General features: G+C 39.7%; 1 protein-coding gene across 3 annotated transcripts in view; it reads left to right on the plus strand.

The window, feature by feature from the left end:
* The first annotated feature begins 7,258 nt into the window (after positions 1–7,258).
* eeig1a (estrogen-induced osteoclastogenesis regulator 1a) overlaps positions 7,259–24,186 on the plus strand; it is a 32,808-nt gene continuing 15,880 nt past the window's right edge. Inside the window, exons 1-2 of one of the 3 annotated variants that reach the window (XM_084946441.1) lie at positions 7,259–7,386; positions 7,611–7,773. In XM_084946441.1, coding sequence (XP_084802567.1) covers positions 7,631–7,773 — 143 coding nt within the window. In that variant the 5' untranslated portion in view covers positions 7,259–7,386; positions 7,611–7,630. Of the gene's footprint in view, positions 7,774–24,186 lie in introns of all 3 variants that reach the window. The other 2 variants (XM_084946440.1, XM_084946442.1) reach the window with 2 other exon arrangements.

Genomic DNA, 24,186 nt, shown 5'->3' on the forward strand with positions numbered 1-24,186 from the left:
GGGTTGTCCTCTGAGGCAGACAAGCTGCTGGCCCATGAAGGCTGGACAAAATGAATCACAACAAGGACGAGCGCCAAAAGCCAAAAAAGGAGCTGAAGTAAAGCCAAGAGTGACCTGCTGAGCCCTTGAGGATGAGGCAGTCAGCTGATTCTGAATTTCAACAAACACACACACACACACACGCACGCGCACGCACGCGCACGCACGCACGCACGCACACTGACACACTCCTCTGCATGTGTCTAAACTGTCAGGCAGTGGAAAGGTCTCAGTTTTGATGGAGACAGCTTTCCACTGTATTTTAAGCCGGGTTAAGTTTGACCTCTGCCTATGTGAGTGTTTACTAAAGTCCTTCTCTTATAATACTTCTGGCTGGGATTTGGATTGACTCTGCAGGCAAATATGTTGCTATAAATATGTGTACATAGTATTTTCTTGTGTCTTTGGCCATTTGTATTTGTTTGTTCGCACTAACTGGGGGTGGGGGCATGGGGGTATTTGTCCGCAAAAGTCTGGTTCCGTTGGGGTTCCCACTGTCTTCAAGTGCTTGCTAATAGGACATTGTCTGATTATTGGGACTTTTTCTACAATACTGTATAGTGTCCTGCTGTTGCTATACAACATACTGAAATTAAACTCCCAGCTTAAAAATCAGCATCCTTCTATCTGAGACAGTGTATTTTATAGAGCATATGAAGACTGCCAAGTTACGTATAGTTGTTTACTTTAAATGTGTGCAGCCCTCAGAGGTTGAGTCTCTTAACCTAATGAGTGTACCAAAGAAAAGAAGCAAGGTTAATTTTAAGTTAAAAGCATTTTGTACAACAATAGTTGTTCATATAAATAATTTTATATGAAACTCAGAAAAACATCACAACACGAATGGCCTAAATTTTCCTTTAGAAGGCTAAAGTACTTGTACACAGTATTTACATTATGAGACAGAGATCAAAGTTTGTATTGATGGCAACACGACTAAATTAAGGATAAGACGTTAAACAGTCCCAGTCTTTGCTTCTACTCCGCCAGAACTCTGTCTTACACGGAAAAATCACACACAAATTAACAAATGAAACAATTATGCACAACCAGTTTAGGTTATGAATGCTTATGAGGAAATTGCACCTACGTCCAGAGAGGATGGCTGCAGCTGCACAAGCCTTAAACATCTAATAATAGCAGCGGGTAGTCACAGGAACGTCAAGCTGCCCAGAGATGTTCCCGCAGCCTTTAACTTTACCCTGCTTGGCATTTCTGTACTTTCTCCTCTGTGTCAGTGTGATACAAGAGAAGCCTGGGATACTCCCTACCAAGAGATATCACACATTTTGTCCAGGCCACCTCAGAAGATCTTTGCAGAGTAAATAAGCTTTTTTTCTCTCCACTTTTTTTGGTTTGAATCTGTGCCACGCCAAAGGTACCAGGGCATGTATCACAACATCGCTTAAGAAGACTCTCCTGACTTTTCAAGCAACACTAAGCTCCAGCGCCTCCACATGCTTTTTTCAGATTGATAAAGACAATAAAAAGATCCTTTATATTTATTTGAATTACATTGTTTCAGTTCAACGTCTTTTTTTTAGGGCACGAGTCAGGGACATGAAAATTCCAGTGGTGCTCTAGCAAAAGTACAGACTCATGGGACTGTTAATGTTCAACTTTGAACCTTTAATTTAACAATGGTGTGACCTCTGATACATTAGCTGTGTTTAGACTTTGATTCTTGTGGATGTGTGACATGGTCTCCAGCCTTTGTGTGGCAGTGAACCGTGTAAACAGGGTATTACGATTCCCATTAGTCAATGTTCTTGTTCAGTTTTTGATCAAATATTAATAAAACCAGTGTCTGTGTGCTGCATGGGACACAGGAAGTCAATTAAAAATCTTGTGTACAAGTACTCTTAGTTTCCTAGTGACATATAAGGAGTTTATTCATTATACAATTTGCTGGACTGAGACTGCAACAACCACTTTTAACTTAATTAGAATTAGAAGTTAGTTTTATTTTGACATGTGATATTAAACTCATCTGGCTTAATCCACTTAAGTTGAAGCAGCAACATATATACATATGTTTTAAAATGAAAGCAAATGTCTCTACACAGAGGATGCTGTATGGCAGTCGTCTTGTTCATGTTGCTACAGCCTTAATTATAAGTAAAAAAAAAAGCTTAAAAATTAACTGGAAAAGTTGTAGGGACAATTACCCATAGTCCCGATTGCAAAATGAATGAGGAGAAGCAACCCTTAACTCCATATTTGGAGACAACAGATGCTTAAATATATATAATTTTTGTCCTGTCATTGCCAAGATTTGGAAGAACAATATTTTAAAGCCAGAAGTCACATTTTCTGATACCATAGGGTTGGGGTTATTTCTCAGACCCCACAGGGTAACTGTGAGGGTATCAACAATAATGGCTATGCCTGTATGACATAATAATAAACAGCAGTAACAACAGCAATGGTGGTAAGAGCAACAATAACAATATGAGGCTTTAATGCACGCATGTAACTCTGAGGTTCATGAACACGTCAGTAAAAGTTCACTAGAAGCATAAACACGTTAATGTGGCCACTGTCGTTGGATACCCTGCGTCACACAGCAGCAGGTAAAGACAAACAGGACTCAGCAGGAGCACTTTAACCCGCACGGCTGCACAAACAGTCCGTATCTGACAGCAACAGGTGACAGGTGAGGGGGCGTTTAATCATGAGTAACTGGGTCACAGTGGGACAACATGATAATCTGTTGTTGCCTTCCTTGGAAAAGGCTTTTTATGTTGCATTGTTACTGATCGTTATCATCTGCGATTCACATTTCCATTAAGTCACAAGATTTACGACCTAATTTCAAACACAGAGGAAACATCTTGTCCTTTACAAATCACCTGGTACATAGCAGGTCTTAAAATTGTGTAAATTCAACCTCAGATGAACAAACCTCGTAACATATTACACCGCGTCATTATTCTATTTAACAAAACTTAAGCAAAAATGCAGAAACGGCGTGTGAAAAATAAAGTACACCCCATGATTCAAAGCTTGCAGCACCACTGTTCATAATAAAAATGTGAAGGAATTGTTTTCTTAACACTTTATCAGTTTTATGTGTCACTTTGGAAGATTTTTGATCCACTCTTCTTTTCAGCATTGGTTCAACTCTTTTAAAGTCCTGCCACAGAATTTCAGTCAGGTCTGGACTTCAATCATTCTGTTGCAGATTTGTTGGTGTGTTTGTGATCACTGTCCTGTTGCATGAGCAGACAGATGGCTGCATATTTGGCTCAGCAACACTACGATATACAGAGGAGTTCATGGTCGACTTCAGCCCTTCACCACTGTGCTGACAGTTGGTATGAGGTGTTTGTGCCGATTTGCTGTTTATTTATTTTTGACAAACATTATGCTGTGGATTATAGCCACACATCTTCACTGTGGTTTCATCTGTCCAAAGGACATTGTTCCAAAAAAGTCTTGTAGTTTATTCAAATGCTACCAGCCCTTTAGAGAGAAGAGGCTTTCTCCTGAAAACCCTTCGAAACAAACCTTAGAAAAAGTTTTTAAAAAGCCGTCATTCTTCAGTCTTTTTTCTTTAACTGTACTGTCAGGAACCTTAACAATTAACATGCTAACTAAGGCCTGTAGAGTCTGAGATGTAGTGTTGTGGAGTTTTTGGGGTTTTTTTTTTTCAGTTTTTCGGAGCATTACACAATTTGACTTCAGGGTCAGTTTGCTGGGATGTCCACTCCTGGGAAGATTAACAGCTGTCTTAAATGTTTTCCACTGTAGAAAGATAAACTTAGCCTCAGAACCCTTCTTTCAGATCACTGCTGATGTCATTCAATTCAGTTCCCTTTATATTGTAAAATAAAGACCTGGCAATAATACAGAGAAAATAGAGAAAACCCCATATGAGCAAGCACTTTTGTGACAGTGGGAAGGAAAAACTCCCTTTTAACAGGAAGAAACCCAAGCAACCACGAGTAAGCCTGCAGTCTGAAAGCAAAGTGCTCTGTTTGGGTGATGTGCTCTCTTTCTAGATCAGGGGTGGGCAACTCCGGGCCTCGAGGGCCGGTGTCCCTGCAGGTTTTAGACGTGTCCTTGAACCAACACAGCTGATTTAAATGGCTAAATTAGCTCCTCAACATGTCCTGAAGTTCTCCAGAGGCTGGTAACGAACTAATCATGTGATTCAGGTGTGTTGACCCAAGGTGAGATCTAAAACCTGCAGGACACCGGCCCTCGGGGCCTGGAATTGCCCACCCCTGTTCTAGATCCTCTCAGTACTCTTGCGGAAGCATTTTGGATCAGCTGAAGACTTTAGGAAGTTTTCTAGGACATCCTCCTCAGCATTCCCTAATTTCCTTCAGGATTAATAAAGTATTCTGATTCTGATTCTGATTGAGTTAACACACATCTGAATGCTTCAGACCTACAGCCTGTCCTGTCATGCTTTTATAGAGTTGGTCACGCTTCCTGATGAGCATTTAATCAAATGCTTTAGGACAGGGGTGGGCAACTCCAGGCCTCGAATGCCGGTGTCCTGCAGGTTTTAGATCTCACCCTGGGTCAGCACACCTGAATCAAATGATTAGTTCATTGCCAGGCCTCTGGAGAACTTCAAGACATGTCGAGGAGGTCATTTAGCCATTTGAATCAGCTGTGTTTATCTAAAACCTGCAGGACACCGGCCCTCGAGGCCTGGAGTTGCCCACCCCTGCTTTAGGACTATAAGCACCTCACTTCTATTTACCCTCTTAATTCCTGTTGAAGCAGTCAGTATGGACAGGTTTTCAGAGCTTCTGCCTTTGGCCTGGTGTGATATGTCATGTGTTCATCTGAGGTTGTATTTATCCATTTTTAACACTTTCTAAGGACCAGATAATGTTTTTAAATGACCATTTACTGATACATAAAACCTCAGATGTGACAGGACATTAAAAACACAAAAAGAACATGGAAAGACTTAAAATCACATCAGCTCTAGTACCTTAAACCCTTCAATAATGCACCGTGGTATCTGTCACCCTGCAAACAACACCAACAGTTTGTTAGTGTGACCCCAGCCTGACCTCAGGACACCATCTTCTAAGACTGTCTCTTGATGTTTCATCTTAAAATCTGGAGGTAGCCATGATAACATGAACCATTTACTGCTTGGGAACATAAATGTAGATTTTTGACTGTTGACAAACAGTTACTGTGAGGTCCAGGTATTTTACTTTATTTCAATAAGCTCCCTAAAGTCTACCACGAGGTAAATCAGCTGCACACATACGCAGATTTAATAGAGAACTTTAAATACAGGCTGAATTTCTTCCAGATCTGTGCTGCCCTCTGTTGGCTGACTGTTTACTGACTCTTCTCATAGATGCACACGTTTCTTCGTGGCATACATTAAACAGGATATGTTGACCTGCAGCCTGAAGTGCGCCCATGCAGACACATTACCAGGCAAGTAAGTCTTGACTTTGATATGACACATCTTCAAATAAACCAAAAATAACAACCCAACAAACCTTTGTGCAAACTTTATTGACACCTCCTAGGACCTGGCGTCCACATATCAGCCCAATCAGCCCAAATATCAAGGAGAAATTAAAAATGTATGCCGTGGAAGAGTTCGGGTCTTAGGAGGTTATACTTGGTCAACTTTATTTAAACTTTCCAAAGGTTTTAGAGAGTACGGATTAAATAAATAAATAAATCAGTGAGCTGTAAAAATGATTCATGATGTCATCAAGTTTTCTTCTTTTGGTCACAGTGTCTGAAGGAAAAATGCAAAACTAAGGTGAAAAAGGGGAAAGACTGCGTAAATTTTATTTCCAAAATATTAATGTATTTCTAAAAAGAAAAGTTTTGATCCCTGGATGTTCATCCAGTGGTTATTATTAGATTTTTGCCACTTACAGCTAAATCTGCAAAATCTGCTTAAAGTGAAGTCTGAGCAGCGGTGCTGTGAACCCATCCAACCAAAGGAATTTATAAATCGGATGGGTTCTGAAATCGCTGAAAATAATGAAACAAATTAAGGTGCACAAATCTATTTTTTAAATGTATTGATTTTTTAAATGTAAAAATAAATTAAAATATATATAAGTTTATTTATTTTTTTCTTTATTAATGTGTGCTATTTGCAGGTTTGGGGGAAATATTATCAGGTACTTTCAATCCATGTAAAATTATCAGGTGCTAACTGGTGTATAACTAATAAAAACAGACACAAGGAAAAAAAATGCAACTTATATTTAACAAATTCAATTTGAATTCGTTAAAATCTTCCGCGTAAAGTTGGTAAGTTTTGAGTTTTTGGATTCCAAGTAGCATCACTGTGTAGGTTTGTACCGCACGGTGGCGCTGTTTCACGTTGAACGCTACAGCATGACTGGCATGAATGAAAGTCCAAAAACTTTAGGCAAGTTCATCAGCTTGAACCAGTGTAGCACCGGAAGTGCCATGACTCACCTTTAAAAAGTCTTCCACAGATAAAATGTTTCGTGTTCAAGCGCCCAAATAAATCTATTACATCTATATTTGTTTCACTTTATATCAGTTATATATTTTTTTAAAGTAGAAACCACAAACCTAGCTAGTTAGTGTTTGAATAGTATCTTGATTAAGTTTGAACATCTGAAGGAGTGTTGTGAATTTATTATAATGTAAAATTGTTATTAGCAATCACATGAATTCATTTTTAAAATTGCACATAAGTTTGCAAGTTTTAAATTTTTTTTTTTTTAAAAAATCACTTTAAAACATTTCTGAAAAACCATAAATCATCTATTTCATTACAACAACAAGACAACATTATTCGGCTTATTTTTAAGTAAACTTTAATCTCTGCTTTTACATTGTACTTTCGTTAACTCTTACTCACACAAGTTGAACAATTAGAGCTGGTATTAATGTATAATTATTTGTTTAAATGATTAGTCAGTGGTTCAGTTACTGAGTAATTTTTTTCTTTTTTTTTCCCAATTTATGAACACTTTAAAAAAAATCTTAATAGTAAACATTAATTCCAGTAGAATGTTTCTTTTGATAATCACAAATGTATTTATTTATTTTATTTACGTTTTAATATCTGTATCAAATAATACGGTAAAAAAAATACTTATTTTATCTTAAGTTTGTATATAGTTTGGCTGCCGACAGAAAAATAAATTAATGCATCTTTGCCTGACAAACATGGTTTAGACTTTATTCTGAAAGGTAAAAACCGGAAATTCCTCAGCATACTCTCCCTGAGCTTGATGCTGCTAGCTGTAGGTTCCTCCTCTCCGTACTCAAAAGAGAAAAGCAAGCTGAAATGTCTTTTTTTTTTGTCATTCCGTGTTGTTGAACCGCAGCTGGTGAAAGCCAGAGGACCCAAAATGTCTCCAGGTGGGTTTTTTCATTACTTTTAACCCAACACTTCAAGTTTTTTTCCCCCACTTTTACGGACATTTTTGAACGAAACGCTTAATTTGTTTTCAGATATCTGCGGTGAATCACGTCCTGAACAAGAGTTCTAATGAAAACACACTGAAAACACCAAGTCGGCACGTTTACTTTAGCACAGCCTAGTTTTTACCGTTTACCGTGTTTTCCCCCGTTATTTTTGATAGCTTTCAGAGTCTTTTAAACTATGGCGTTCTTCGTGAAAAAGAAGAAATTCAAGTTTCAGACCCATCTTACCCTGGAGGAGCTCACCGCGGTGCCTTTTGTCAACGGCGTCCTCTTCTGCAAGCTCCGGCTGCTGGATGGAGATTTTGTCGCTACTTCTTCCAGGTAAATACTCCTGAAAACAACCTTAAAGGTTTCTTCACACATGGAAAACATTGTTTAAAGAATCATGTTGTGGTCTCATACAGTTTGGAAGCAGTTACGGGAGGTTAAAGTGCATCTGTAGACTAAAGTGCATCTGTACATCTGAGCTTGCAATTACTGCAGTGTGTCTAAAATGTATGCAGGGTATATGAGTATATTATTTAGTACAGATTTGGTGGTTGATTTTTGGGATAAAGATGAAAAAGTTTGCATCTTAGCAGTCTCTGTTATTCCCTGTGTTGTTTTTAAACCTGTTTCTGCTCTGTTTGTGTTGCACCAGCTCGCTCCATGAGTCAGATTTAAACGCTGGGTGTTGCCATGTTAAGTGGTCTATCTGTGTATCTGCATTGGCACCTCTGCTGTACTGGGCTGCCAGACTAAACACAGCAGCAGCACCTCTAAAACCAGCTCATACTGGTCAGATAATCTTGGTGTACCAGCTCTTTCAGCTGTGTCGGGGATGAGACGGGGAAGATAACTCTGATTTCTGGGCTTTTCATCTTCTCATTTGCGTCACATAACTTCAGATTTTCTTCTTCTGACCTTGATAACGTTCATAACTTTCATCTGTTTTTCCTTCCTCGTTCCTGATTTTCTAGATGAGATCAGGCGAAGGACACACAAGATCTTTGCTTCAGTGTTTCACACTTGTTGAAGGTTGAATGGATACAGTGACTGTCTGAAGTCAGTTTAAGACCCTCCTGCTTCTCTCTCCTTCTTACAGACTGGCTTACTGAACTGACCTCATTGTGTAAAACAATATGAGGCACTACGCTGTTAGTCAGCTAAGTGCTTTATTGGCGGAGGATCTCTGAAGTGCTTTTAACCTGTTTATCAGATCCAACGATGAGACCACAATTTTCCAGATCTGCTTTCCTATTTCACTGGTTGAAATACTCCGCCTCTTTTTCTTCTTTTACTGGGACGTTTCCTCACCCTGTTTGGACCTCATGTACATACAGGCCTGCTGAACTTCAAATCCCACAGCTGCCACATGTGTATGTGGGGTGGGAGGGGGGGGGGGTTCCTGTGCATACTTAAAAAGCAGGTCATCCTCTTCATCTACCCACTCAGCCTCCCTGTTTGCACGTAGCATCACTGCAGACTGCGTGTGTGAGAGGGGCTCACAGAGGGGAAAGTAAACAGATCGGGATCATCTTGATCAAGTTTCTTGTCTGCAGATGTTTCCGTTTTCTTACCTTTCATCAGTGTGGCGGGGAAAGCGGTTTGGGACTTCTGTGAGGAGCAGATAATCTCACGGAGGGAGCAAACCTCTGCGGTCAGAGCCCAAAACATAGTTACTTTGGAGCACATGTTAGTAAATTCAATTACAACACATTTAAAAACAACAGACAGTGACAGCAAGTGATCAAAACATAAGAACATTTTTATTTATTTCTCATGATTTAAACAGCAAGTCCCACTGATTTCAAATCTTAAGGGTGGCCTGGCCAAGGCAGTAGCCATATGAGCTTAAAAAACATGAAAATGCAACAAATAAAACATGAAATAAAAACGCTGTGGGAATCTTTAGTTAGATCAATAAAATCTGATTTATGGCCATCTGCATAGATGTACTGAGTTTGATTGTATTAAATATTGAAACAGAAAAAGTTTAGGTTATCTGGTAAATGGCAGTGATATTATAGTGTTTTTAACTTAACTTTAATGGTGCTAAAGTGCTCTTAACATAACACTCAAGAACTTGGAGTCCAGTGGATGCATAAGGGGGAACTGTACGGTTCAGCATCTTGGCCAATGATACTTGAACATGAGACTAGAGGAGTCGCGGATAAAACCACTGAACTTCCAAGCCACTCTACCTTCTGAGACAGCTTTATTGAGCCTCAAATTTGAGAAACGCTTGTGCAAAAGCTGATGAAACTGGAAACGTGATGTATAACAAGAAGCAAAAGCTACTCTAGTGGAATTCACTGACTTTTGCCAGTTTTGTGTTGTAATATAAACACATAGAGGTCTCTGAGGTTCAGGAAGATCCATTGTTTTTATTTTCTGCCTTCAGAGGATTGCAGCTCTCACTAAAATGTTTATCTGTCAAACTAAAGCTCCCCTCTGCTGAGGAAAAAAACGAACTAAATGCCTCCCCTTTCCCTTTCTCTCGGCTCATGTCCCCTGGAGCAAGGACGGCAATGTCTGAGGCCTCTGTGCCCTCAGAGGTCACTCTCATCTCGGGTGGTTATATAACAGCTCAGAGTCCTCTCAGTTATCATCTCTGTGACTGAAAACAAGGGCTCTCTCAGAGGAGGGGACAACAACCGTGGCACAGGGAGGCTCCCTCCACGGCGGACATTAGATTAGGGTTATGTCATAGATCTGACAAGCCCGGTCTTTGTATGGAGGGCCCCGCCTTGTTGAAGGTTGGGGACAGTTGGGGTGGGATTAACAGCGAACTTATCCAGGGGACTGCGCTGCCCTCCCTGAGTCTGGCTGGAAGCACAGAGGGGATCACATGCTGCAAATGTGACTGTCTAGCTCTCAGAGCAGCGTGTCAGGGCTTTTTATTTAGTACAATTGGAAACTTTTTACTGAAGCCATAAAATACTCTAGAAAGTGTTTACTGAGGTAAATGGGTAACCGGAGCAGTCGCCCTCTTTTGGCCATTAAAAAAAAGTGCAGGTTTTAAAAAAACACCCACACAGCAAGTGACTAGCAGTGACATTGATGACTTTCAGCGACTTCACAAGCTAACGTGATCCACGATAATGTTATTGATTTCAGCCACCATGTAACAGTTGTCAGCTTGGTCTTGTTGCTGGATAATGAGGCATGTATTTACACAGGTCTCCCATCTGTACAACACACAGTACAATACTGCAACATAACAGCGCAGGATAGCCTGTGTACGTGTCATCACTGTTTTAGCCGATGTTAGCTTGCAACCAGCGCTCTCCTTTGGAAACATGAGCAGAGAAACAAAGTGTTAACTGTGTTTTTATTTATTTATTTTTTTTACTGTGCAAAATCAGACTCACTCAAGGCTGAGTTTTTTTTTTTTTTTTTTTGAGGGGTGGTTGTGTGGCGTCTTTAAATGTTGTATTTTGTCTGAAGAGCAGTGATGGATGACACTAACTGGGGTTATCAAGGCAATTTCCACACTAGAAAAGACAAACATAATATATTTGGAGTCTTGTAGGCGGTGCTGCCCTGCTGGGGAAAGAAGAAAAGAAAAGAAAAATTTATTATATCATGAATTTTAAATCTCATCTGGTGGTAAAAGACTGCTCTGTGGTTTCAAATATCCGTGCGGTTTGTTAATGCTGTTATGGTGGCTTTTACATTAGTCTGAATGACCACAGCAGTGCCTTGCAGGTGGATGTTGCTCAGGTTTAAGCAAAGGGTTTAACTTTTCTGCTTAATAACCTTGTGTTTTCTCCAGAGCCCCCCTAATGTCTGCATACCTGCTGTGTAACACATTGGAGCAACTGAAATTAATAAAGGAGTGTTTTTGCAGGGTTACTCTCAGTCTGAACTCTCTCTAATGCCACAGAGTGGGTTAATGTTTATACCAAAATATTAAATTGGTAATTATTTTTAATGGGTGCAGTAAGTGTTGCCAGCTTTGTGGTTGTTTTGGGACTTACTTGGATAGTTTCAGTTTGGAGATATGTAGCTGCACCCTCTCTGGAGCAAACTGTGCAGAGCTTAGAAAAAAATTGTGAATCACTTCAAGACTTTGCATTGTCTAAGGAGACTGTTAAACATGAGCTTTAAAGTCTAGTTATTGGTGGAATAACTTGGACACCACCACCACCACCACCACCATAAAACTTCTAAACCAGCTTTTGGACTCTCATCTGACTCAAATATCAGCTCGATGTGTCCCTAAATAACATTTTTGCATTTAAAGCCCAAATTGCTGACCCTGATTAAATCACTTATAACCTTTGTAATACTTGATGTCCAAGCATACTGAAGTCCTTTATGTTTTCCCTGCGTGGTTGAACTAGTCTGTTCATAAATGTATCACAGTGATATAACACATAAACTCGTCATGCATGCACGGACTTCTTAGAAACTGAGCTAGAAACGGCTTGAAAGAGTTCAGGGAAACAGAAAACAGAGTTGTACTTTAGTTATAACCTTTTTTGGGAGTTTAGCATTCTGCATTTATCTTTATATCGTGGGGTAATTACACTGCAATGAGTATATTTTTATAAAAGTAATACAGTAAATCCCTTTCAGATTGTTTTGCTGATTGAGTGAAACGTTCCTCCAGTTGTCCTGCCTTCTTGTAGATCCCAAAAAGGAATGTGCAATCAGCCCCAAGAAGCCCGTAATCACCCAATCCCTTTTTTCCTCTTATAAATCTTTCCAAATGGTTTTGTATTGAAAACCAACAAAGGCTCGTTCGAATTGGATTTTTATTTGGTGCTCACTTTTTTTAGGCCGTGTGAATATAAAGAAGGCTAAAGATTACTCAAAGTATTTTTTAGAAAGTATAGCTATCTGGGAGGTTATCAGCATTCGAGAGCGTCCACTGCGTCGAGTGTGTTGGACTGCTTGTGGAGAATGTGTTTTCACTCTGTAGAGCTATAGAAACCAGATGGTCTCCGTCTTGATTTGGCAGAAGAACATGCTGCAGGAGTTTGCAGGCTTCATCAGCTCTGATTCTTACGGTTCAAAGTTTAAATTTTGGACATTCAAGCTGATGCTTTTAATCCATGCTGCTCCTGATATTTCACCACTGCCTGACACCAGTGTGAAAACACAAACACATCAGCCCTTGATGTATTTCTCTGGCCCTGCTGTGACCATGCCTGATAGATAAGCAACAGGAGATGGAGTGTTTCTGTGTTTCTAAGAAAAACACAGGACTTCTGCAGCGATTTGAGACTCTGAAGAAAGTGTGATCACTTTTTATGACTGCATAGTTATGCCAGTTGTACCTGGCCGACTTTTCCCTGGATCTTGTTCTTATTAAGAATAAAATCTTGTTTTTGTTTTAAGTTTAATATACACTTCTGTGTTCAGTCTGCATAGAGCCTATGGTATAGCCTGTGCAACAGGCAACACAGTTAGCCAGCATTTTCATTTGAGCTAAGTGCCAGTGTTGCAACTGGTCCGCTTCTTATTCAGTCATTCCAGAAGGAGGAAATGACATGTAGTTACATTTCTGCATGGAAATTGTGTTGTAAATTAGATTTAACAAACATCTATAAATCCAACTCAATGTGACTAATGTAATTATTAGCTTTGACTGGATGCTCACAGGCCAGAGCTCTTGGAAGATGTAAAGCAGAGGGACAATTATGAATTATGGAAATTTTGCCAATTTATAATCATCATAGAAGTACTGTGTGTGTATATTCCTGGCACTTTGGTGTAGTAACAATATGGACTTCCCTCTGCTCTCTGTCCCTGTGTGGGGGACATATGGGACTAACATTAACATGTCCTAACAACAAATAAAAGTCCTAATGTGATCGCGAATACTTTGGATTATGTTCGCACTGATTTACTCACTTGCACTTCAGTGTATCTTGCTGGCTCAGTATTGTGTCGCGCTGCCAGCAGTACTTCCAGGATGTAGTTCTTAGGATGTTGCAGTATCATGATCTGTTGGGTGGAGATGGCAGTTTCCGGGCAGTAGTTGTCGCACGTCACCGACACCACACTAATCCACACTACTGCTGACTAATCCAACATATAATGATGAGTACATCAAAGGCATTGTAACCCGCTTTAACTGTATAAATAGTTTATATCGGTAAAGAAAATCCAAAGTAGACTTCAGTGATGAATCTGTTCTCTTAGTCACAAACATCTCTGTTAATGTGTGCCACCCTACTTCTTCTGATGTCCGTGCTTTAATGTTTTATTTCTTCTACACAGTTTATAAAACTGTATCACGGGGCATTTAGTCATTCTTTGTATCTGTAAAGTTTTGGCTCGAGCGAAAGCAGCTGCAGGGGAGTTCAGTGGAAACACAAGCAGGAAACCATCCAGCCACCTCTGTTTTAAACCACTTTTGGCAAATTCCCACCAAAATGTACCTGCACTGCTTTAATGCACAAGTGTGCAACCATGATAAATACTGGAGCCCCTTATTTTGTTAAAAGTCTACAGATGTGTGCCACGTGACAGAGAGAAGGGAACGTCCAAAACAAAAAATAAAACGTCAGGAAGACATCCAGAGAGGAGCGAGTTTGCGAGGAGAGTTGAGAAATACGACTGGGACGTGGCGCTCCTCAACAGCTGTTTCCTGTTTTCCTCTCACTTTTCCAGCGGTTAGCGCTTTGCTGGGATGTGAGGGGAGGCGCGCGGGGTGTGGCGGGGGGGGGTTTGGAAGTTGGTGGTCTGGTATCTGACCAGGTAATCAACGTGAACTTCCTCCATACAAGGGCTTTCCTGTTGTGAAACTGATTGTTAGGGATTGCAACTGTAGAGCTGACCTTTTTCATTATCACACATGTGTGACAGCAGAGCTTCACAAAAGTTGACTGCAACTAACAAGAGACGAGAAAGTCGACTTTATCAATAGTCAGAATGATTCCAGTGTTGGGTTAAGGCCCCGAAGAGGCTCGTTGATTTGATTTCCCTTGTGGGTTTAAGATTCCAGAGCCCAGACTGTGGTGTTTAGCCGCATATAAACCCGCTGATGATTACAGCCAAATTACAGCCAAGTTGTTATGACATTAAAGTGTAAGAACTATCAGTTTGGTTTGCTTTTTTTACTCCTAAACTGACAAATAGTGAAAGGAAAAATAGCCGTCAGTTTCACAGAGTGCATAACTCTTCTCTGTCTTATAATTGTTTTAAGCTTTAGGTTTAGGATGTTAGTTGGACATTAAAAAAAGAAGTTTGATTTTCCAGGTGGTGTTTGACCTAAACAGTTACAGTTACAAATACAGGTGAATACAGTGGTATGCTGACATTTGCCGTTCTTTTCCAGAAAAAAAGCTTACCGTTTAGTCCAGCTCGAGGTTATGTGAATAAAAGTGATACTTTTGGGTGGTGGGGTTTGCCTAGAAGAATGAAGAGGTACTTGCACTGTCTTCATCCTACACTGGTGCTAGTCTTCTGAGTTCTCTGTTGTACTTTGATTTGCTTCCATCTGCAAGGGGCGGATGGGGTCATGGTGAAAACTGTAGCCGGCAGGAACAGGAGTTTGCCCTCGCAAGACAGGGGTCATGGTCAAAACCATCCGCTAATCCTGCTTCCATGTCTCCCACCATTTTTGCCTCGTTTTCATTAAATAGATTGGTTTAAATCTTAATTATAGAAATACATGATATGATGGTTCTATAGTTAATTTGTATTTGTTAAATAATGTTGTCAGTATTGAGCAAAATGAGTATGACTGATGTAACAAATTTCCCACGTGTGGGACTAATAAAGGTTATCTTATTTGCTGTAATTGAGCATGTTGTACTTCACTGTAAACAGGGCCAAACTACCTATGAGTTTGACATTTAGAATTGATAAACTTCCCATTTAAACATATTATTTTCCAAGAAATACTGAATCATCAAAAGATAAAGGGTCCCACATTTGAGCTGTTTAATTACTACCTTTGAAGTCTACGTTACCATTTGCTCTACTCATTTCCCCTCAGTTCCCTTCACTGTCTGAAACGAGCCGTTTTAGATCCTCCTCCTTTAAGGCCACCCTCCCTGTAAGCCGACTTTCTTCTGATTGGCAGAGGGGAGATGAACATATTTGGGACGTCCCCTCATACAGGGCCAATAGTAGGAAAGAATATTCTGTTTAGAGTTGTTTTAAGCTTTAGGTTTTGGCTCACAGGGATTATTTGTACATGCGCTGACCTTGTTATGTGAAACTTTGGTCGTGTTTAATTTGAACATAATGACAGATAATAAAGAAAAACAGAAAAATGAGCCGCTGGACTAACACTGACACATTTACACTAATGATGATCAGTAGGTGTATTTAAAAATAAATAAATAAATAAAATACATGATAAAAAAGTTAAAGCAGCTGGAGGAAGTAACTGTTGTGCTCGGATGGTTGTTAAAAGGGTGATGGCGTCAGCGAGGATCGACCCTGGGGCTTTCTGACTCCTCGCCCGTTCCTGTCCCCGTCCGTGGACTCTGCAGGATCCGTCTGCTTCCTCAGCACTCTGCTGTCTGGCTGTTTATCTGAGCGCTCGATACGACCCGACCGGGGTCCTGCCTGAATGTTTGTGTTTCTTGTGCGGCCGCGGGCCCCCGGAGCCACGCAGCCGGGATGAGCGATAAGGATCCCGCTCTGCCGACATGTTGAGTCATCACATGTGAGGTCCGGTGGAGGGGCAACTCAAATCAGAGGCCACAAGTTTATATCTCAGTCTTGCAGGCTGAGTTTAGTGTGTAATCACAACTTTAATGATTGTTAGTGGAGAGATTTTCTTTGCTCTAGGGGTCATTTAGGCTCAGTTTTCCCACATTACAAGAGAACTGAACTTCTGAAGAGCAGGAACATGAACTCCAGTAATCTAGCCATGTCAGAGTTTTAATAATGTTTTTTGGCAGCTCAGAGAAGGTCGGAACAAAACTGATTCCAGTTCCTGTAACTTTAGCTCACCGTGATGGATTTATTTTTCATCATGTAAGGGTTTCCGAACAGCAGTAGCAGATGTGATTCGTAGATGCTGGTGCTTGAACCCCTGAGACACCACAAAACTGTTTGTCAGAGATGAAGCAGACTGTAAATAAATAGTCAAAATTTAAGGAAACTGTCCAAGACGACTTTCTGTGTTAACATTTTAAAAGAAGTTGGCGTTTTAGAAAATGCTTTCACCTGAAAAAGATCAGCGTTCTGCTCAAGACAGGCTGGATTAACACAGAGTTGCACACAAACATAAGAAAAGATATGTAAACTTGTGTAACATTGACAAGATTGTATAGAGCTGTCTTAGCCCACCACAGATAACAAAAATAACACCAAATAAATGATAAATAGTTCCTAATAAAGACAACAGAACAGGGGGTGCTGCTGAAAAGGGTTAAAAAGATGATTGCAGTCATTCAGCCTACAGGACAAACTGTGCATCGCAGCCTAGTTTCTGCCGATGTCCACCAGTAATGAGCCAGTCCTCATAGACTTCCACCAGCACAACAGTACAAGCTGTGGTTTATTTATTTATTTTCTTTATAATTTGCACGTTTTAAATCTGTTTCCTGTAGTTCATTTGTAAACTGAAAAATGAAGTTATTTTTCATGTCGAGGCGTTCCTGTCTCACCCTTTTTTCTCATGCTGTGTTTCCGGTTTTTGTCTCCACTGTATCTCCTCAAAAATACTCTGAAGAGTTACTTCATATCCTTTATTTCCTCTTCTTAGTTTTAACCTTGTTTCCTATGTCCTCTTCCTGTCCTCCTGTGCTTTTCTTACTCAGTTTGCAGATCTTATGCTTTACTAATACTTCCCAGTCTAGCCAGGATGTTACCGTTTTATTTAATCTGTTGGTCTTCTTTGGTTTTGGTTTCATTATTTGACTGCAAACCTGTCTCCTGTACATAATCCCAACTCTGCCGTGTTTTCAGTTTGGTCGATGGTAAATTAAATGTGGATAGTGATGCTCGTTGTAGAAGTTTGACTGCTTGTTTTCAGCTGCTGGAAAATATGCTTGGTTCAGAGCAGATTTCTTTTATAAATACTCGTGATTTGGTTCAAACGTACCGGATGATGAAAGGGTTGCCTGCAGGACAAGCGCTTGGAAGAGGACAGGCACAGTCACGGCCTCGTTTAGTTTTTTCTTCACAGGCGGTTTCATGTCCTCTGTTTATGTGAGCTCTGTCCGGCTGTGGTGAGAGCAGTTTCAGCATCTGTCTTCTGTCTCTGCAGCCTGTTTTTACTGAGCTGCAATCGCAGCACAGTGCAGAAATGCTGCCCCCATGAAGTCTTTCATTTTTGGGGGGTAAACCAAGTGTTTTTGAAGCCTCTAAAACAGTTTATGTAAGGTTTCTTTTAGTAAGTGAAAATGTTTAATCTGTGTCCTTTGTGATGTGTGATAGTGCACATACTTGGTAAGAAAATAGCAAAACTCTGAATGTATTCTTTACAACATTCTGATGTCTTTCAGAAAAATAAGTCCTTTTTTTGGCTCATGGTTAAACTTTAAGGTTTTGTTAAATCCTACTTACAAACAAATGGGATCAAAATATATTGGAAATACTGTCTCACATAACAGATTATGGATTAGGATGAAGACAGCTGATAGCTGTAACATCTTTCAACAGCTTAATTTTTTTTTTGACAGTTTCAGTATCAAACTCTTTGTTTTTGTTTTGTTCTATATAAATTTTCATATAAGGTGAACAACAAAGCAGCAGCTGTTTGTAGGTATTTCAGTATAGCTTTAATAACAACTTGTATTTGTAGGTTTGCAGCAGTTTTGAAATTTACTGCAAGCTGTGATCAGAAGGAGTTGAAATGACACAAAAGCTCAGGTGATGGTGCTTTCTCCCTGTCATTGTGTTTGGTATGTTACTTCTTTGGAGGCTGTTACTGCATTTATGGTAACCGAACATGTTGTCATCAACCACATTGATGTCGTTTTACGTCACTTGTCTCTCCACGAGTGACTAAGTGAGTGAGGAGCAGTAAAAGGAGGTGCTCTCGGACTGAAAGTGTGACTAACAGTGTGAATATCATCAGCAGTAGACTGACTCTCTAACTGACCAGAAATGAGATTCGTCCAAATAAATTGAATGAACAACTACAAAGTCAGTTTATTCTGACTTTGAGCGACTGTTTTTCTTTTCCACCAACACAATGCTGGACTTTCCACTAGAGAAAGTGGGATGTTGGTGCCAGAAAGCTGCTGCTGGCACAAAATTAACTGCATGCATCACAGGTATTCTGTCTTCTCTGATTTTTTGTATGTATTTTAATGTTTTAATGCTCCAGCCAGTTCTGCCTTGTTAGCCTTTGGGAACCATCCCACATTCTGATAAGTTTCAGAGCCACACCTTAACAGGAATCTGTATATTTTTCCAGTTTTCTTTTCTCACCATATATTTATTTTATAAGCACAAAGGATTTTTTTTAAAGCAAAGTTTGAAGCTGGGATTTTGTTCATACAAAATCCTATATTTGCAGCTGACTCTTTTTCCCAACTTCTTCCAGCTGAGGTGAATCAAACCCCCTGATACAACACTTTGACCTTTTCCTTTTAGGTCGGTGTTGAGTGACAGGGGCAACCTTTGCAGATTTTAATTTCAGGGCTCATGTGCGAGCTGTACGTAGACCTCGGTCTTAATAAATGTCTGGGTCAGATCAGAATTGAAACAAGGCGGCTGCTGGATGGGGATTTGGAGTGTTTCCTTTGGTTTTGTTCCAAGGTTGTTTTCATTACAGACAGCCGAGGCACATGTAAAGAGCAGAAGCCAGAGCTGGTGTGAGCAGAGCCAGAAAGCACTCGGTTAAAACCTCTTCTGCAGAATTTGGGTAATGGGGGAGAAACTCACTGCAGCCTCCTCCTGCATTAAAGGAAAAGTGTGAGAGTGAAAACAGGGAACAGAAGAGAGTCAAAGGCAGCAGGTGAGATTAGAAACAAACACCTTGTAAAAATGTACCAGGGTGAAACTGAGTGTTGGTGTGAGCTGCTCCTCCGCCGCCTCCTCCTCCAAGCTGCTGGGAAAGCGGTCGGTGGATTTGAGTGCGAGGTTTCCATGGAGCCTGAACAAAGCCATCTGGACTGAGGAATGTGGTTTGGGAACGCTCCACCTTACACACTGACTGACCAAAAGCGTGGGGGTCCTGATAAGTGTGTGTGTGTGTGTGTGTGTGTGTGTTCTTGTGTTTTGACTCTTCTTGGAACCTCACTCGTTTCCAGGGATAGAGAGATTAAAACATTTTACCTTCCTTCGCCTCTTTATATGGCCTGTTTGGGAATTAGACTTTGGTGAAGGGTTAAAGTTTTAGGAGGGGGTTGTGCATGTAGTAAGTTACAGTAGATTCTCTTGTCATTTGTTTAGAAGTTAAAAACTCAAATTTTAACTTTCTTTGGATAAGCCAGCACATGATGTCTGATTATTTTAGCTCCATAAAGCCGTAAACAACAGGTTTTATATGTCAGTAATACTGCCTCTTCTCTGTAATAGACTTCCAGGCCAATAAATACAATAACAAGGAATAAATAATTTAAATGTAGCCAAAGAACACTGTTTAGGGCAATAAAAACATAGAAGCAAAAATGTAAACTGTTTAGTACTTTTAATTCTTAAATTATCTTAAACAGAAAACACATATTACATGCTTTTATATATGCAAGTGTGATCTGTTCATTCCCCTGTAGTAGGATGAGTAGCTGTTAAAAGACGAGCTCTGAATAATATGACTAAAACGTACTCAGAATAGTATTTAATTCATTGTAAACATGCAAAAGCAAACGTGTAACTGGCTCAGCTGTTTAACATTTGCTAACTGTGAGAAAAAGAATTAAAAAAAGAAGGAAAAACAAGATGATAGTGGTACAAATCACACAACACATTGTGGAGAGCTATGAATAAAGATGAAGGGGGGATGGGAGTGTGAGGAGCAGCTGCTGCTAACTATAGACACTGTGCGTGTCGTTTGAGACAGCTCGACCTCCTCATGTACACTGAAGTGGCTGAAATTAAAAGTAAAAAAAGATTTTTAACTCAACTCCTGATCTGACTGCCTGACTGGTCCAGAGCAATGTTTTTAGGCCAGTTTTCCATAAATTTGTGTAGTAGTGTTTCCTTAAAGAGTGCAAGCAAATTCATTATGCATATTCATGGGCTACATATGGTGAATCCTTTTGATTTTAATTTAACATGTAAATGACCCCAGTGTAGAAGTGGAAGACTAAAGGGGGCATGTTTCTTCTCCCCTATGAAGTTTTTTCAAAGTAATTTATGTTTGATGCAAATACATCTGCTAAGCATGGACTATAAAAGATGGACGTAGCTTCTGGTCTGAAAAGTGAATCCCGTGCACAAATGCTTTAAAGCTGCACTTTTCTTAATGGCCACCAGGGGCTGATACCCATTGTTGGTAAAAGACCAGTCCTGTACAGGTCTGTGGGAATAACGGCCCTCATACGAGACCTTAGTAAATACCTGATGAGTTTATGTGGTCAATCACTCGTTTGAAATGATGGTGAAGTATATTTTTTAAAACAGGATTATTCGGGCTAATGATTTGTGATTAACAAGTTTTTAGCCAATGAGCATTCGGTTTTGCAGTTGGATCTATCCCTTGCTTCTTGTATCTGGTTGAATAAAGGCAAGATGGCGAGAAAGCTCATCTTGACAGTTTTAAACTTGACTTCACAAACCAGCAGAGCACATGAGAGTAGCTGCGCTTTGGGTAAATTCAGAAAAGTAATCACTGATTTTCTGGAGTTAATTATGCCTAATGGAAATGTTGCAAAAAACCTAATTGACGACAACACAGACATCCATTTGTTCGTCCATCAATCCATCCACCTGTCCAGCCATCTGTCTATGCATCACCATCCATTATCTTCCATTATCTTATCTGAGGTCGGGTTGCGGTGGTAGCAGGCTAAGCAGATTATTCCAGACATCCTTCTTCGCGCTCAGCCTTTCCAGTTCCTCCAAGGGGTTTCTAAGGTGTTCCCATGGTAGTAGACCCAGATGTCAACCCAGCAGGTTCTGGGTCTTCCCCAGGGTCTCTTCCAGTTGGATGTGCCTGGTCTCCTAACCAGATCATCAAACTTCCTCAACTAGCTCCTTTCGTTTCGTAGAAGCAGCAGCTCTACTCTAAAGATCCCTCTGGATATCTGAGCTCCTCACCCTACCGCTAATGCTGAGCCCAGCCACCCAGCAAAGGAAGCAAAGCTGCTTGTGTTCACAGACTTACTCTCTGTAATTCAGAAGTTGAATCAATGAGCTGAGTGTGTAGGGATCATCTACAAAGTGTAACAGGAAAAACTAAGATACTTCAAACACACATCACTGGTCTTCTGTTGGTTTTGCTACCTTAGTGTTGGAATAAAGACTTTTTCGAGTCACTTTTGTACTGTTTCATGAAAATCCTGCAGCTTAATTCATTTTTTTTTTTTTTTTGTTGTATTGGTTTTCTGTGTTGAGCAGTCACTGGGAGTTGTTTGAGTGTAAATGTTCCTCTGTACAGTTCGAGGGTGCTGTGTGGGATTGGTGAGGAAACACTTGGTGTATTGTCACACTGACTTTTAAATCCAAAGGAGCTGTAATAGAAATTGAGCTCATTAGTGCTGATCACGAAGCCCGCCGTGTCTGTGTGGTGGGATTAAGGAGGCGTCACGCAGTTTAAGTGACTCCAGAAACATTTGGCTGTCCATTTAATCTATTCCTTCTCAGCATGCTGTTACACAGACTTTCCAAAATGAGCTGTTTGCCATTTAGAAGGAGAAAAACATGACTGTTTTTTTTTCATCTCATTTCACTCCTGATTGACAGAACATTTACACAAATTATGGGGCTTTTCAGCAGGATGGCATTTAACAGAAATGTTTGGCTGACAAGATGATGGTGAGTCACAGTAAAGTGTAGATTCTCATAACTTCACAATAATAAATACTAACCTGTACGTAGTGTTTTCGTCCCCCCATAATGAGCATGCCCTGTAGTATTTTAGAGCTTTAAGAACAACTTGAAACATCCTGACTTTTTTTTTTTTTTTGGATGTATCTCTTTTAGCGCCAAACATTTATATTTAGGTGCAAATAACACGCTGCTACTCGCAACGAAAAACTGCTGGCACATCTCAGTAAATTTTAACTCAAATACCAAAAAAAAGACGTTTATCAACAAAAAAGACATTTTCTTACCTCATTTTTGGTGGAGGTAAGAAAAGACAACCTGTGAAAACACCTAAAAGTTTTACAAGTTTAGACACGTTCAACCTAAAGGAAACTGCTTGCTTTAAGCAGAGCCATTCTACTTCCTACTGATCCCATTGTACAGCAGTTGGCTGAATTGAAGCCTAGCTAAAATACATATTTGATTGCATGCAAAATGTGGAAGTAAACAAAACATTTCTTACAGAGAGGCCAATTTAGCCATATAAGCTAGCTTTCTGCTAATTAATGCTGGTTGGTCATCTAAGGTTTTACAGGGTGTTCTTCCTTGACGGTACCCATTTACAAGCAATAACTTGAAGTCAGAAGCATAATCACTCCACAGCAGAAGCTTCCATGTGTGCTTAGGAAACATCTGGATTTAGTAGTTTATCACGAGGTGTTAAATTAAAATGACAGATGATATAAAGTGTCTTATCGTACTGTGATCTCCCCAATATTAACAGAAAGATGTTTCACTACAATTGAAACCCACAGAGAGGGAACAAAGAAATGTTCATGTTGTCAAACCCGTGGTGAAAATGATCAAAATTATAATTTTTTAACCCATGAAATGTAATCCGACAATGTTCCTGCTCACTCTGCAGACTGTGTGTCCTTTCTAAAAACTCCAAGTCCACAGAGTGTATGTTCACAGTTATATTAAAAGAATAGAATAGAATTAGAATAGAATTCAACTTTATTGTCATTGCACATGCACAGGTACAGGGCAACGAAATGCAGTTTGCATCCATCCAGAAGTGCTTTAGTGATATAGATATATTACAATATATATTAGCAATAATATAGATATGTAAGTATATTACAGAAATGGGTCTATTATGGTATGTTATAATGTACACGGTATGAAGTATGTTGTGAATATTCTATAACTATAGGTATGTACAGGCTGTAGTGAGTACAAGCTATGTACAGGCTATGAACAGGATATAAATATGAAAAACTATACAGAATATGAAATAAATAACTTTACAGAAATCTGAGATATACAGTTATACAGAAATGGGAACTATGCAAGTTGTAAACAGTTGTAGGGTTAAAAATTATTGTATGTACAGAATGATTATTTACAGAGCTATACAGTAGTGCAGTTAAGATAAATTAGATATGTGGATAATTTCTACAGTTCTTTATTGTAACTTATGGTGTGTTTACATTAATAAACATTAACTCAGGGCTGGCTTCAAACGTTTGGCACTATGTCAAAAAAGGCGTATTATGTGAAATCAGTCGTCTGTGTCAGGATGCTTCATTGACTCATGTTTCAGGGTGTTTGCTTTAATAACAGTAGATGACTAGTGACTGTCAAAGCCGGACTGGAGATTCTGTTTGTTTGCTCAGTACATGTTTAGAATTGTTATAAATGACACACAAAAGATGATGAGAGCAAACCTGTGGAAGAATCTGTAACAGCCCCCAAAAATAAATCCAAAGCAAAACTTTTTTATTTGGGGCAAAATCTGCAAACTTTTTAAGCATTAAAAAAATTAAAAAAATTAAAAAAAGATTTACTGCCGATTCTGTACATGTGTTGTTGGTGTCCTTGAGGCCACTGAAACTGAAGTTAAATTGGTAATCAAAA

Source organism: Perissodus microlepis, chromosome 12 (genome assembly GCF_051167445.1).
Source record: "Perissodus microlepis isolate ML-2025 ecotype Zambia chromosome 12, ASM5116744v1, whole genome shotgun sequence".
NCBI classification, from domain to species: Eukaryota; Metazoa; Chordata; class Actinopteri; order Cichliformes; family Cichlidae; genus Perissodus; species Perissodus microlepis.